This window comes from Stylophora pistillata, chromosome 6 (assembly GCF_964205215.1).
Source record: "Stylophora pistillata chromosome 6, jaStyPist1.2, whole genome shotgun sequence".
NCBI lineage: Eukaryota > Metazoa > Cnidaria > Anthozoa > Scleractinia > Pocilloporidae > Stylophora > Stylophora pistillata.
In genome coordinates this window covers 3,211,387-3,227,132 of record NC_142524.1, presented here as the reverse complement: position 1 = coordinate 3,227,132, position 15,746 = coordinate 3,211,387, and the positions used below count along the sequence as shown (strand labels likewise).

Below are 15,746 nucleotides of genomic sequence, written 5' to 3'. Positions count from 1 at the left end.
ATTGGCGTCACTGAAGTGCACTTTACTCGTACAAAAATAGTGGTTTATGAGCCGAGACACCATGCAGACCATCCAGTCCTATAAACAGCTCTTAATATGTAAGGGCTGCGACTCCATACATCTAAAATGGTTTACTCTCGTTTCGGTATGCAAAGCCTGCAATGGACAGTCGCAAATTTCAGTGATGCTAATGTGTTTGCGAAGTATTGAAGGTTTGTTGTGGAATAACCAAATTATCTTACATTGGCGAAGCCTAAATAATTTACGGCTAAGGAATTCGAAACTGTTCTGATAACTTCCAACCGCGACGGAAAAAAATCTGAGGGGTATTCCCTTACCTGAAAATAGAACTCTTGTTTAAATCAATTTAGCGCCGGTATTAAAGCATTGTTGGCCCAGAATTTCACGAATAATAGTAAATCGGCTTCACTAACTGAAGAAAATTTAAATAGCTGAGGAAGAAGTCGGAAATTGAAGGAGTAATTTTCAGCAAAGAACTCGAGGATGTCTTTAAATTCAATGGAATAATAACAGATTGAACGCGGCAATGGTTTGTCTTAGGAACAGTCGATAGGACGAAGTTTCTTCACCGAACAACAGGTTTAGATGTTTTCTTTTGCAAGCAAATGTCTTTGCGTCTTCACTGAAATAGGTTATTATCCACGCTAATCTAGGTAAATTTGAAATTGCAACTTCATATCGGCCGTTTACTCTTCAATGGCCTTGTGAGGATTTCTCGTAGGTTTAGCTGCCAATAAGCCAGGCTGACTGACCTCCCAGCCTTGGGGAAACTATAAGTAAACGGCAAAGAATGACAGATATCGATGGCCGTTTCCAGAGACTTAAATGCAATGCATTAACGCTCTAGATCGATATGTAACATGTTCTCGGGGACCGAACAAAAACTTGCGTAGGACACTGCAATAATAACATTCAACTCATTGACGAAAATTCATGTGGGGCTTATTAAATTTAAGCTTGATTCTTGCGGATATTCGCTCACGAGTTTTCCGAAGCCACTATAAGGGGATGCGAAAATACGGGGTTTATTTTGAGAATCCAATCTGAAGATGATATGCCGTAATTCGAGACTCAAAACTGCGGAAATCATAATCTGTTTGATGGCAAATACCCCTCAAGACCAAAAAAAGGGAAGTAATGTCCCCACAATTCCCCCCCCCCCCCTTCCACCCCTATCTCGGACTGCAATATAGGCTACGATTTACTTTCCCATTGGACAAAGTCAAGTTGACCTGTCGCTTCTTTTCCAATCGATATACTCCGGCGAAAAAGGTCGCAATGTTCGACTTCTTTTATTACTGCATACAAGGTAAGTTACAAGGTTTTCACAACACGAGGTCTCATTCTACGAATGACGTTCCTCGAGCCGCGATCGTTTTGGCCAGCGCAATAGTTTTGTAATCACTCCTTCCACGTTGAGTTGTTTTGCGCGCGTTCAAGTAAAGTGAGATCGCTGGCCACAAGAATTACAGCTCTAGTGATACAACTGGGTATATCTGAAAAGCACGCAAAGATCATGTCCCTCTCTAATCCTACACGTTTGGCTGATTGAACCTTTATACAGCGAGTGTAATTTCAGTCTCGTACAGATATCACAATAGTTATTTCAAATGACATCAATTAAACAAAACAAAACCTAAAAAAAATCGATAGCACTCTGATCAACTTCATTTAGGTTATTTTCAAAGAGGCCAATAAGTAACTTTGCTGAGTGATAAGTCCAATATCAACTGCGAAGATGATCAGATACAAAATTTGCATAATTACAACAAAGAACGACAAAGAACAACAAAGGCTACCCTCTGAGAAGCACAGATAAATATTTAGGTTAAATATCATTACTTTAGTTCAGTCTTAATGGCCCCCCCCCCCCCCCCCAATCAGCCCACTACCCCAATGTGTAGAGCTAAACTGCTTATTTCATTTTTAAACAAGGTAAAACTGCTAACATTCAACAAACTTGTGATCTTAGGACTCTGTTTCAAACTACAGCTTTCACAAATTTCAATATCAACACATTTCTCAAAAACAAGAACAATCTTTCAGAGAACAAAATACAAAATGAAAACACCCATTTAACCTTAGAAAAAGGTTTTCACACTTTCTTTCACTCAACCAACCCAAATGAACCCATTAATACATGTATTTTCATCAGACATACTAGACTGATCCATATGAACCATTTTGCAGTCTAGAAAATCTTGAAATAACATCAATTTTCAAAAACAGCTTCTGTAAAATGCTTTCTACTTCATTACTGCAATCATTTCAATTGAGTGTCACTCACAGACAAAGAATTCTGACTACATGTGGGGGGAAATGGCCATGCTTTTAATGAATCACCTCATGCAGCTTAAACCACAGCAGTTGAGACAGTGAAGCTCTCAAAGACGATTTCACATCAACACTGTCTTCGACTTCAGGATCTCTTAAGTGAAGCCATTTCGGTATAAAGAAAACCAAGGACTGCTACCAATGCCGTAGTAAAGGGTGTCAAACAAAATTCCAACAGATTTCAACTTTCTCCGACACTCATGTAAAATCCACACACAATATAAGGGGAAAGGCAGGCAATTGGAGAATTACAATGGAAAATCAGATCTGATTTTGGAATTATTTGAATTCCATGACTGGAGTTTTGCTGTTTATGAAGCTTTCTGCTTTTGCAGTTTAGCAGGCAGCTTAGACTTGGCCCTGAAAGATAAAAAAAATGTGAAACTTATGGTAAAAAAAAAGTCAAGTGTTCATCCACAGTACCAGTATTTCTTCATGTCCTTCGGAAAAATATTGTGTGAATGACCATAAGCATTGCTACTATATACCTTCCAGGTGAATAGTGCTTTATGTGTGTGCTGATTTGCAAGTTCAGGAGTAATTAGCAAGAGTTTGACTTTTGACCAATTTCAGGTATAACAATTCACAGAAAAAACTACTTTTTTGTTTCTGTGCGCTATATATTCAAACAGTAAATTGTTTTTTTATATATTCAAACAATTATCATGTTCAGTGGTGGACATCTAACTCACTGCTTCATGGCTGGTTAAATATCCACCAATATTCACCTCTGCTTCAGCCAATTACTGCTAAATGAAAATGACAACAACTTACTTTTCAATAATAGCTCCAACTTGGGTACGAGCCAATCTGACATACTCATCGACCTTCTCCTGAAAATAAAAAAGAAAGAAGTGGTGTTAATAATGAATTCCCTATTTCCACAAAAAAAAAAACAAAGTTAACTTGCTAGAGTGAAATAAATTTCTCATCACTGTCCATTATTTACCAACCTGATGATCTTCATACAAGCGAGGTACAGAGAAAACAACAATGACACCTGTGTAGGAAATCATAAAGAAATAATGATATAACAGAGCGCTGGACTGTGGTGTGGGAGGTCGAGGGTTCGAGCCCCGGCCGGACCAACACTCAAGGTCTTAAAATAATTGAGAAGAATTTGCTACCTTTCTATAACATCAAGAAATGGTTAGATATTCTAGTCTTCTCGGATAGGGACAAATAAATGGAGGTCCCGTCTCCTGAAGGGTTAGGGCAGGAGACGTTAATTTCCCACACACGAGATTACTGTGTGATGGATGTCCTCCCCTGGGATGGGATGGGTGGGTTAGGACAGCAGGTCCACATCAGCTATTACAGCTGCCAAATTAATCAACCTGCTTAAACAAATAAATGAACTTCACACTTCAACTGGGTGATAAAACAACTGCACCATAACTGTGACTACCTCACTCACTCACCAACTGTCTTACTCACTGACTTGCTGACTGACTCACTGACTGGCTAGCTAACTCACCCACTGACTCACTAGCTCACTCAGTCAATCTCTAACTGACTGGCTCACTAACTGATTCATTCAATCACAGACTGACTCACTGACCCACTCACTAATTTGCCGACTGACTGACTGATAGGCTGACTCTTCCTGAACACCTCGATGCCTGGAAATCAGCTTTTTACTCACCAACAATAATGAGAGTTAAGGCACTGAACCAAGCTCCTACATAGGATAAAACCCACAACAAAAGTCCAAACTGCAAAAATAAAAAAAACAACAACCATAGGCCATGAAGTGAAGAAGCTGACTAAACCACTTTCTGTTATACTAACACTTTAGTTCAGAAGCCATTTTAAAAAAAGACACAATAAGTTTCAATGCATTCAAAAATCAATCTGGGTCACTTGGGTATCCATGCAGAAACATTTGCTTAGATTATTGTAACAATGATCTGGGCTCTGTTCATCTCACATTAAATTCTTCGATTCACAATCCTGGTTGAGAGCTCCTAAAAGAGGAATAAAGATATTATAAGAACACTTGACATTCGAGTATACCTTGATGGAGTCAACAATATCCTCCACTAAGAAGAGTCGCCTCAGTTCCTTGGAATAACAGTTGAGGTGATCGATACCGGCCTCTACAAACTCCACAGCCTATAATGAGTAACACAAGAACACATGACGGTAACTGTAGGTCGCATTGGGGGGATTATGTGTTTCATGTAAAACAAAAAAGGTTAGCACAAACTAGCCCGCCCTGTAACACCTACATTTGTCTCAGCTGATATCTAGCAATCTTGACTTGACACTTGGTCAATGACACACAGTGGGCAGAGTACAGATTTTTGGGGTTAGTGCCAAGGTTCAATTTATCTCAATGCAAACACTTTCTTGAAGAGTCCAACCAGGGCCACTAAAGGCAGAAACATTCAGAAACCCTGTGCAGACAGTTTAACTACAGGAAACACCATGCAAAAGACCAAGATTTCATTTTACCTTTTCCTTAGGGATATCCATGTCTCCCTCAAGAGCAGTTCTGTGAAAGATCAAAGAGAAGAAGTCACATAAAATGAATCAACTTATAGTGCAACTACCATTTTAGACACAGGTACATAGTTGTGTTAGGCATGTTCATATAGGTTTATTCTAACACTGTTACATTTTAAAATTGATAAAAAGATATATTATTCCTCCTTGTTCATAAATTCCTTATTAAAGGAGCTAACATAGCCAAGTGGTTGGAGCACAGGGCTTCTAATGGATTCATTGAAAGTTGTGCTGATTTCAACTCCATTGCTGCACTTTGTAAAAAGCAAACTAGTCTGCCTCCAGGCTGCCAGATGAGGCTTTCAAACACTACACTCATTCACAATGTTTCCATTTGTTCGTTTTCACCCTGCAAAGCCCCACTGAGAAAGTGGTCAATCGAGTAAATATACCTACCTTGTGGAAAAAAACTAGTAATTAAGAATTATGTTTGCCTGCAACAGCTCTGCTATCATGGATTGGTAATCAAAAGCTATACAGCACTTTAAACAACTTACTTGAAGGGATTCTCAGTTCCACTTTTCTGGATAGCACCCATAACTGTCATACCAACCCTATACAGCAGGGACACTGTTAAAAGCGCCATGGAGAAGAAGGTCACAACACTGAGGAATGTATACACGGTCAGAGAGAATAAAAAAACCAAAATAATGGCAACCATTATTCCTGTTTTCTTCAGACAACGCCAGTAGATCAGGTCAATAACTAAAAATAAAGAGTAGAAATTGCATGACATCTCCTTGAACAGTCCAGATCTTTGTATATAAACTATTCAAAATTTTATGGGCAAAGGTATTGTCTTCAGTAATCCACAAAGCTTTTCTGGAATGATGAGAAAGAATGGTGAAATCTGCATCTCTGCTACATTACAGCCAGTTGAGAGCCTACATATCTCAAACCATTTCTGAAGATTTTTAGTAGTTCTGAAAGATGAAAATGAAACTGTCCATCAAATTGGTGTCTTTATTCCTATTTTCACTGAACTCAATATTCTAGTCTCAAAAGACCTCAGACAATCTTTTGCTTTACTTAGTTGTAACATTCAGGATTTATTGAAAGCATATCAGGAGTTTGCCTGTTTAAATAATCTTTTAAAAACAAAATAAACTTAGAAAGGACCAAGTCTTGTTTGAAGGTGACTATTCTGCGATAAAAATCAAATTTTAATTGTAAATTTCCTTGAAAGCTTCTACAGTTAAACAAAAACTCGGGTTTAAGGTCATGTTTTCTATCAAAATATTTCAAACTTTGTCTGTTACCAAAAATAACACCACAACATAACTTACTCAAATAATAATAGAAGTATAATGCTTAAAAAAAAATTCTTTGGAGTGCTAGGGTGCAGTAAAGAAAGATAAAAAAGTACAGTAGCTTTGTCCTCGATTCATAACAAAGTTTTGCTCTCAGAGAAAAAAAGAAGTAATAATTCTTTAAAACCAGAACCACCATAATACAAATTAAAAAAAAAAAAATCAAAATGCAAATTCACTCCAAAATAAGCCTTATGTTTGACTTTTCATTTAATCTTGCCCAAGCATATTAGGTGTGGAATTATTTCATTGAACAGATCTAAATTCTAATCCTCGAAGAATGCCAGATAAACTGTACAATAAAAAAAGGAACAGTTCATATAAGCAGCTTTTTTAAGCATTAGATACACAGAGGTGGTGTTTTATTACATAAAACTCAAACAATTCCTCTGCAAGAGTAGGATCAAAAATCTTAATCTACACAGACAACAGGATTGAAAGAAATATTGTAAATACACCAGCAGGTGTAATATGGAAAAGATAACTCTAAAAAGTTTTGACCTTATCATACTTTCATGGACAAATCAGAAAACTATGGTACAAAAAAGGAAAAAATGTGATTCATTAAACGACCAGAAATGAAGTGAAAACTAAAGACCCCACCCCAAAAATTTAGTCAAAAACCAAAATATAGGGTGGTTACTTATAAATAATTCAGTTTGACATAATCATAGGAAATAATTATTCCAGTCAACTGGATAGAACTTTTATGAATATCTGGGGCAAAATCATAATAAGAATAGATTTGAATAGAAAATGAATGATTCACTTTCTCCTGTAAACAAAATGGCATGGTCATTTGTACAGAGAGGGTTGAATACACGCTTCAAGGCCAATTTTGCAGGGACGGAAAATCGTGTAACCATAATGATGCTATTTACTTTCAATCCCTCCTTATTCAGGGCTTTGGTTGCGATTTAATAAACGAATGAAGTGTTCAATAAAGCAATGAACAGGGTGCGACCACCGTTTCATTTGTTTTCATTTTAAAGACAGCGCCCAGGCGTACAGCAGATAACACCGTAATACAGTTTCAAGTCCATGCAATTGAATTCGCAGTAAATAAAAATATTGCTTTTCTGTCAACATTTACTTTTTTTTACTGGGCATTAATTTCAACGACGATGAAAAATCGACTTCAATGGCCAGCATAGATAATCTTGTACACGTTCTGTCGTATAGAGTGCCTCGCTAATGCCTCGGCAGGTTATCTAAGCAACAACGAACCTTTACTTAAATATTCTTGATTCTTAAGAGCTATATACCTCGTTGATCCACGCCGTTTTCTTTCATCCATCTTGCCGGCCAACTTGTTAGCTCTACAATATAACGAAGATCACAATTTTTTTTACCTAAGTATTAGCTCACAGCCTAATGAAGCAAAACTTCTTTACTGTCTGTTTGCCGGCAAATCAATCTTAGAATAAAATCCAAATCTTTTCTTCTTCCTCGAGCTACATTTGCAAGGTGTAAACGAAAACCACATGCGATTAGCTCCGCTTCTACAAATCGTCCGTGAAATCAAGTACAAAAAGTTTACGCTCTTTAGCACAGTACATAAATATATGATATAAATCCATGTACAACCATCTATGACCACAACGGCGAAGCTCACCCTTCGTGGTTGGTTCTTCGGGTTTTTCTTCAGATTCTACTTTAGCTGATACTAAATCTTCGACAGCTGGCGTTTCCTCTTTTTCATCGGGCACGTTTTCACCTTCTTGCGAAGATTCGTCTTTTGCGGAGTCAACAAAAGATGGTGTAGTCGAAGAGACATCGTCTTGACCCTCCACGTCTGGTGACAAATCTAGCAAGTCTCCTGTGTCTTGTGCGGTAGGATCCGACATCATAAAACTCAATATCCACAAATCTTTAAGCTTTAACTCCTAAATGACACTCTTAAACTATAAGTAAAAGACTAGAAAGTTGGATCTTACGCAAGCACGAGATTTAGAAATGATGGTGGTGAATGTTTTCAAAAATCACACTGGCGCAATTTTTCACGGTATCTCCAATTTTGGAGAGCGGATGTGACTAAACCAATCAGAGTAGTCGTTATAATTCTTTTTCTATGGCCCTCCAAATAAGGAGGTCTCAAAGTTCAAAGTGTATCAGGAGGGAACGTTGTGGAGTACTCTTCCAAAATTTTTCTTTTCTTTTCTTTTCTTTTTTTTTTTTTTTAAAATCAGAAAATATGCAAAGTAATAGAGTTTATGAATTCAGATGAGAAACTCGCTTCGGGGACCACAAACTAATGAACGAAATGATCCTCTCATAAACAGTAATACAAGAAGTTGCGAAAAAAAGAAAACTGAAACAATTCAGCCTTCACTCACGAAGGAATTCTGTTTCTCCCAGACACCGCATGGTTGCTACTACCTACTCAGTTTCGGAGCCATATGTCACGAATGTGAAAAATTTAGGCCAGTTCTTTTATTTTTGTTAATACTGAACACACTGAGTTTTAGTTGGACTTGCGGGTGGAAAAACAAATCATCATGATCATGATCTTCCTAGATGAACTGAAATAAAGGGAAAAGAAGCCAATAAATTTACGGTTTCGACCGGGTTTAAACCATGCCTTCCAAGCACTAGTTGGGTGACTGTCAACTGGCGGCTTCTAGCTCCGAAACCAAAGGCATTTTGGGGCGCGCTCATGAAGGGAAAAAAAACGCATTTCGTCCAAAGTAAAGGGTGGTTTGTGGAGGGGGGGGGGGGGTTCTTCCTTATTTGGAACGTCGAAAACTCTTACGAAACTTCAACTGCTATCAAGTGTTTTAAATAATCAAAATTGTTCTAGGTTGAAAGTTTTACAACAGATCGGGGAACCTATATGGAGTCTACATGATATAAAATAAGTTTTTCTATTGGAACTAACTGACAAGAAAAGATTTCTTTCTAACTTTTTATTGTTTGGGATAGGTAAAGTTTAAACGACGTTGATAACCTCAAGAGCTACATCACAAAAATTAGTTTAGATACAAAAAATTGGTAAAGAATTAGCTTGCGTGGCCGGTGCACAAAGTAAAGAGGGCGAGAAAATTGATGTAAGGGCGAAGCGCGATCGTCAGGATTTCCCACCAAGATCCATGCATATATCCTAAGTTTGCCCTATGCGCTTGCATAAATGCCGCATTCCCCAACCCCCAACCCCGTCGTGATTAAGCCACGCAGGTTAGTAAATAACAAACAAAGTTATTTCGTGATCGCAGTTTACAAATAAAAAATTGACTAAAAAAATCCAGGTTTGGTGCGTATAAACGCTCTTTTTGAAATGAAATAAATAAAACTTCGTCTTCTTAAAGACCTCAATGTGTTTTTTTGTGGGTAATTCTATCCTGAGTTTGCCTTATTCCATGTAGGAATCACCCGCTACTGTTATGTTCCTAATACTTATCACTGACCCTGCTCAGCAGAACTATAGACCACTTTCATAAATGGCTGCAGGATTAATATTCTTTTGTTTAAACTCAAATTAGCCCTTCTGGCCTCGCTTGAATTTTAAATTTTGAATTTTGTACTGGAGAGCGAGGCCAGAAGGGCTAATTTAAATTTAAACAATAGAATATTAATCCGGCAGCCATTTATGAAAGTGGTCTCACGCTTCTTGGACATACTCAGTTACTCTTTCTAATCTCTACTCTAGTTTATACTTATTCATTTTACTGTGCTGTGCTTTATTCTATACCTCTATCATATCTTCTCTTCTATTCCCTCCTCAATGCTTCTCTTTCAGCCTTTTCCAGCCTCTCAATCAGCGAAGATGAGCGAAACGACGAACATGCGAAAAATGGCGCGCACGCATACTTGCAAGCGAGCAGGCGTATTCCGCAGACGTTTATCAGGTAACCACAACTGCTGCGTGCCTGCTTGCCATAACACAGCTATCCAACGTCTGCGCATGTGCAAACGTCATAATTACAAGGTGGAGTACTTTCAGGCTATCAGAAACGAGTTACATACAACCTCGCAAGCAGGAAAGTCAAAGTGTTTTACAACCGTCTTTGTTTTTGGTAGAGTTCAAAACAGAATGGTGAATCAACAGGATACCCGTACTTGAATAAGCTTTGAGTTTGAAATTTTTCGAGTTTTCTTTTTTCTTACTTTTATTGAATGTACCAGATAACGATGAACGTTTTAATTTTCTTTCGCTTATTTTGCAAGACAGCGGCTGTTTCTAATGTTTTCCTTAAAATTTTGCGCGGGAAATTGGCGCGCGGCCTACCAGAATTGATCCCCTTGCGCATGCTCGACGTTTGACCGCTGTGTTACTTGCTTCTCGGCTTTTCCGCAGCCGCCGTTTCACGCGTCTCCACTTACTAAGAGCATAGGGTAGGCTTCTTCTCTCCACTCACTGTCTTCAATCAGCCAAAAGTAACTGCCATACTGGCATGATTAACATCAGCCACCAACACATTAACTTCCCAGCCACTGCAGATATACGACGTTTATAGCAAGGAGCTGGACAATCTCCCAAAGACAATGGTTTTTCTTCTTCCTCGTCATCAGAAGACTTACCTAATAAAAGATACTCTCTTGTAAATTTTGGATAGCAAAAGTTCTGGTGAACAGACTACTCAGTGTTTGAGGGGAGAGACAGGGTATGGGGAGCGAAGGAGTTGAAAGTGAAAAGGTAAAAAGGTGAGTACACTCCTTAGAGCTCTCTCTCTCTCTAAGACGTGCTCTTACCAACGGACTGGAAGATAAAAATTTGCCATAACTTTGCTCAGAGAAAATAAAATGAGAAGCCTCGTTTAAGATCACTGAAACTTTAGATTTATTGTGATATTGGTAATACCAACACTGGAGGGAAGGGGAAAACAAGCTAAAACACTCACGAAATAACAAATTTTTAGGGGATTGTAAATACCCTATTTCCTTGAATAAGCTCCCATAATGCACGCTCGTATAAGTGCTCTCCCTCGAAAAAGCGCCCCTCAGTCATAATTTCAAATATGCCCCCTCCCCCTTGAATAACTGCCCTCCTCCTCCCTCACATTCGTAAATGGTAGGGATACGTGGAAAACCTGTTTCTATTACCATTTAATCATAGCTTTCTAAGCTTCAATCGGAATCCGTATACAATGATAGTTTCTTTTCAGTTCAGGATATTTCCATCTCCATGTGTTTGTAGAATTCTTTTGAGTGTGTTATCTCTTTTTTTATCATTATCATTATAATTTTTGTTCTATTGCTGCGCTATAAGCTATAAGCACCCTCTAACTTCAGACCCCGCTCCAGCTATACGCTCATGCAAAGTGTCCCACCGTGCACCCCACCCCTTGTGGTGAAACGACAGTTTTCCCGGTGGTTCTATAAATTTATTTAGCCGATCCAAAATACGGACACTGTCTGAGAAAGGTTGGGCAGACAGAAAAGTTCTGAAAATTAACTATCCACAGGGAAGGCAACCGAATTATAATAAAAGCTGAAGAATAAGTAACTCTCACCATTTTCATCGACGTCTTCGTAATCATAACCGAACTCGAAAGACTTTTTGAACATCTGTCGGTGACTGTAAACCGGAAACAGCGGCACAATGACGTCATCTTTGTTGTGACCAAGGGGTGCATCGTAAGTGGAAAGAACACTCGCATCCTCGTTGAACTTCCGCAACCATTTTTCATAAATACGATCCACAAAAGCGTGATGAAGAGGAAAAATCGGGTCGTTTGATGCCGAAGGTACATCCCCCATTTCTCCTCCAACTACTATGTGGACCCGGTTGTGCAAGCCGTGGATGTTAGGAAAGCGATAGCCAGTTTCGGTGCTGGCATAACCCTCTAGGATATTTTTAAAGTTGCAGCTAGACTCTTTACTATAAGGTGGGAGGTCAAAGGTGTCAAATCGTAGCGCAAAGTTGACATCTTTTTTTGTTGGAAATGTCATATCGTATCCCTGGTTCTTCTTTTTGGCCTCCTTCTCGTTATCTGTGCCCCTTTGCAATTTAGATCTTCTTTTGGTAGGGTCACATGGCTCTGTTAGAGCGTAGGTTTGTTCGTCGGTACAAAGAACGTACCACTCATCCAAGTACTTGCCCATCACGATGCCATTACTTTGGTTCGTTACGCCAAGGAGCTCTTCAGAGCAAATGGCGGGGTCGCATTGAGTAATATTCCCAGTCCAGTCCCAGAAAGGGAGGGCAAATTCTTCATCATTTCCAATTTCCTGCAAGGTTCTCTCCCATGCCAGCAAGTACAACCGGTGCCATGAGGGAAACCCCTGACCATCGTGTGCGAAATCAATATCAGCTTTGGTGATATTATGAGGTAAAATGGTGTCTCTTGCAGCATAATAATGCATCCACGTGAACAGGTCATAACTGGTGACATTGTAGAAGAAGCCCTTTGGGTCGCCACCCTTCATAACGGTTTCGTTTATCTCTGCGTAAGGAGTAGACGTAACCACGTAGTCACTTTCATAGTACTTGGACATGTTGACGTATCTCATGTAGCGATCTTTCTCCTCGAGTGACAGGTTCAGAAAATTTCTTCGGATCAAATTTTTCTGAGTGCAGTTGCTGCCATCACGATAGTAACCAAACGCGCATTTGCTGCAATCGTAACCTGCATAGTTTTTGTTGCATTTGCAGACTTTGTGGTAAAGAGCATGCGGCCAGTCGTGTCTCTCGTCATCGTTTTGGAAAGATTGGTAATGACTGTACTTGAATGTCCAATCACGAATGACCAGTTCCTGGCACTTGCCTCTGTCTCCATCGCAACCGCATGGTGTAGTGAAGCCTTTCGGGATTGGGCAACATTCCTTCCTTCTCAGACTGTCCAAGTTAGTGCAGACTCTGGGAAACTGTCCGTCGACCCAGGGTAAAGTGACGACAACAAAGACAAGGTAGGCGATGATGGGGTGAGCCATTTTGTGATTCCCTGGGAGATAAAATGTAGGTCATGTTGATCTGTCCTCAGAGTTTAAACGTTCAAAAGTTTCTACAAACAGAAATATCTCTGCCTAAATTTTAATGGTACTACTAATTTTTAGGGCTACAAGACGCTACAAATGATTTAGATTCTTAAAGTGGTTTCATCTTTTACCTTTTCTTCCCGAATAAATATCCTTTTTCATTCTTTTGATACAAACGATTGAACGAATGAAATTTAAGTGTCAAAGTATTTAGCTATATATTAGCTAATTGTGAACACTAAAAGAACATTCCAAATTGAAAAAAAAAACTTGAATTTCGAAATATTTTACCTTTATTCTTGACTATTCTGGTTCCTTTTGTTACTTACGCTCTAAGTTAGCTCGTCGCGTAAAAATCCTCATGGCGATGAGCCGTAGTTTCCTCAATCAGAATTTTAAATTGAATTAAATTTTAAAGTAAATTATATTCAAACTTTCTCATCTATTTTTGATAATTCTTAGAAAAGGTCACTTCTGAAAAAGGGTAAAATGTACCTTTATCTTAAAGGTTCTTAGAATTCTCAGCGTTTCTCGATTATGCTAGACTTAGAAAGTGGTAGATTGTCTTTAAGTCAGCCTGTAAAATATTTTCAGTAGAGGCTGTGAACTTTTTTTTCTCTCAGAAACCTACTGCAGTGTTTTCAGCTTTGTATGTGTAATTGACAGCGACGCAAATATATTAATTTCACAGAATGGGTCAACTTTCTCAGAAAGTATTGCTTATGTATACACAACTAGTCTTACTCTAATAAATATCATCTTCGGACCCATTTTGTTGCTGGAGACTTTTTCGTTATTTTTTCATGAAAGCCTCCTTCGATTTAACTCAGAGCCTCGTTCTCTCTTTAGAAGTAACTCCCGAAATTACCGAGATTCGAAAGAAATCTGCGATCGGCCTACAACGAAAGCATCCGTATTTTTGATGGACTTCGACGAACCAAACATAATTTGATCGTCTTATTTGAGAGTTTGAGATTTGTACAACGAATCGAAACCACATCTGTTTCTTAGGTAGACATCGTTTAAAATGTAACTTCAACATTGTTACAACAAGGGCAGTGTACAAACTATTTGTAGCGATCATGTTATAGGCCGGAGCGCCTTATCAACGCGTCAACTGAGGTAAGAACACGTGTCTTCCTTGATTAAAAACAGTTCAATTCGGCATACCTTCGTCTTTTTTAAGACTGCAAGCTTCACTGTTCTTTAGATTCTGAAAGTTTGTCTTCTTAAGTTTGTTTTTGTACGTCGTGGTGTTATTGACAAGTCGACTGACCACAACAGGAAATTACACTTAAAATATGCTTGAGGATTCTTAGAAAAGGTCGCTTCGGAATAAGGGCGCAATGTACTTTGTAATCAGAGTTCCTAGAATTCCTACGTGGGTTTCGTTTTTGCTAAACTAAAGAGCGGAAATTGTCGTTAAATCACCCTGTAAAGTATCTTCAGAGGACGCTGCAAACTACTTTTTTCTCTTAGAAACCTACTGCAGTGCCTTCAACTTTGTACACGTCGGCGCTATGAATCTATGAATACTGCGTTGTCTTGACTTCCGAATTGCCCCCTGCTATTCAGGATTAATTATTGATGAAAAGCATATTTCTGTCTTATACTAGGAATTTCAAGTCAAGGCATGGAATAACATCCAAGCAAGCATTAGAAAGAAATCACTTAATAAATTTCAAAACTAATCGACTGAAAAGAACAGATGCGAAGGTACAAAATCTCTTAATTCACTTATCGAACACGAATAACACATTTTCCGAGAGAAACCCATTGTTGTCTGCGCTTCTGTTTATATGAATAGTACATTATCATTCTGTATCATTCAGGTGATTGCTGCTTGAAGGTCTCACAAAACTGTAACTTGGTGACGTGTGCAGTTCATTGAGAAACTCGCCCAACTTCTCCTAGCTACGGAAAAGAAAACCTAGCAACAGGTGTTGTATTTATTGGAAGCATTGTATTCATGCACTGCATCGCAATATTACGTGGAAGTGACGCGGCATTCATCTGAAAATAAGGCTAAAATGTACCTGAATGACAAGCTTGTTATCTGTGCGCTCGTAGTTCTTTAGTTTCTCGATCGGGATTAAAGCTTTTAGTTTCCTTCCCAGGACAGTTCTTGAACCGAATAACGTACTAACACCCTTGGAGCAACGAGTTTATTTCTGGAGTAACGCGTGACTTTAGTTTAGCCAATGAGGAGTTAGCTTCATTGTTCGGCGCGTTTTAAATTTCGTTGCGACAGTGAATCGACGATTATCCAGCGTTTTCACCGTTCTTATTTTCTATCAATTTTTCGGATTTGCTAGTGGGAAAAAGCAACCCCAATCTCCATGCTATGTTTTATTTTTCTTGAAGCAATAAATTGAGTTGGCAGTTTTCTCTCTTTTTTTTTTCGTTAAGACTGACTCTGATATCCGGAATTATATACTTCCTGAGTGAATGCTTCTGTGAGTGCGCACTATGATGGATGTGGGGTGGGGAGACGATGACGATATCTCATTTTAACGCGTTTTTCATTTTTTGGCAAAAGCGATATTGAGCAGCGTTCTTGCCTATATCGTTCTATTCACAACCAAAAAGATGACACTTTCTCCCACAAAAAAAAAGCGGAGTGGCTTAGTAATTATTTTACTAAAAATTCCTTTTTTT

General features: G+C 38.7%; 2 protein-coding genes and 1 long non-coding RNA gene across 4 annotated transcripts; 1 reads left to right on the top strand and 2 right to left on the bottom strand.

Moving 5' to 3' along the window:
* Nucleotides 1–1,294: 1,294 nt before the first annotated feature.
* On the bottom strand, nt 1,295–8,174 carry LOC111347610 (reticulon-1-A). Its single transcript, XM_022954842.2, has 9 exons — nt 7,789–8,174; nt 7,439–7,492; nt 5,361–5,568; nt 4,813–4,852; nt 4,372–4,470; nt 4,001–4,070; nt 3,309–3,355; nt 3,130–3,188; nt 1,295–2,715 (listed from the first exon to the last, which is right to left on the bottom strand). Exons 1-9 carry the CDS (start codon nt 8,021–8,023, stop codon nt 2,667–2,669), a joined length of 861 nt encoding a protein of 286 aa, XP_022810577.2. The 5' UTR covers nt 8,024–8,174; the 3' UTR covers nt 1,295–2,666.
* Nucleotides 8,175–8,936: 762 nt separating this feature from the next.
* Nucleotides 8,937–15,707, bottom strand: LOC111347611 (tyrosinase). 2 transcript variants are annotated; one of them, XM_022931412.2, is made up of 3 exons: nt 15,125–15,707; nt 11,624–13,054; nt 8,937–10,691 (listed from the first exon to the last, which is right to left on the bottom strand). In XM_022931412.2, the coding sequence occupies exons 2-3, from the start codon at nt 13,041–13,043 to the stop codon at nt 10,534–10,536; spliced, it is 1,578 nt and encodes a 525-aa protein (XP_022787147.2). In that variant the 5' UTR covers nt 13,044–13,054; nt 15,125–15,707; the 3' UTR covers nt 8,937–10,533. The 2 variants fall into 2 exon arrangements, with proteins under 2 accessions (XP_022787147.2, XP_022810578.2); XM_022954843.2 differs by lacking the exon at nt 15,125–15,707 and adding an exon at nt 14,259–14,383.
* On the top strand, nt 14,672–15,474 carry LOC148727743 (uncharacterized). The gene is made up of 2 exons (XR_015988914.1): nt 14,672–14,804; nt 14,921–15,474. It is a non-coding gene; the product is annotated as an uncharacterized LOC148727743 (long non-coding RNA).
* Nucleotides 15,708–15,746: the final 39 nt, after the last annotated feature.

Bases quoted from the DNA above. Each gene is read 5' to 3' on its own strand.
- LOC111347610 (XM_022954842.2), bottom strand. From the start codon at position 8,023: ATGATGTCGGATCCTACCGCACAAGACACAGGAGACTTGCTAGATTTG. The intron at 4,471-4,812 runs GTAAAATGAAAT...TACTCATTATAG, and splicing joins TGGATATCCCTAAGGAAAAG to GCTGTGGAGTTTGTAGAGGC. The intron at 4,071-4,371 runs GTATACTCGAAT...TTATTTTTGCAG, and splicing joins ATATTGTTGACTCCATCAAG to TTTGGACTTTTGTTGTGGGT.
- LOC111347611 (XM_022931412.2), bottom strand. From the start codon at position 13,043: ATGGCTCACCCCATCATCGCCTACCTTGTCTTTGTTGTCGTCACTTTA. The intron at 10,692-11,623 runs GTGAGAGTTACT...ATCTTTTATTAG, and splicing joins CGAAGACGTCGATGAAAATG to GTAAGTCTTCTGATGACGAG.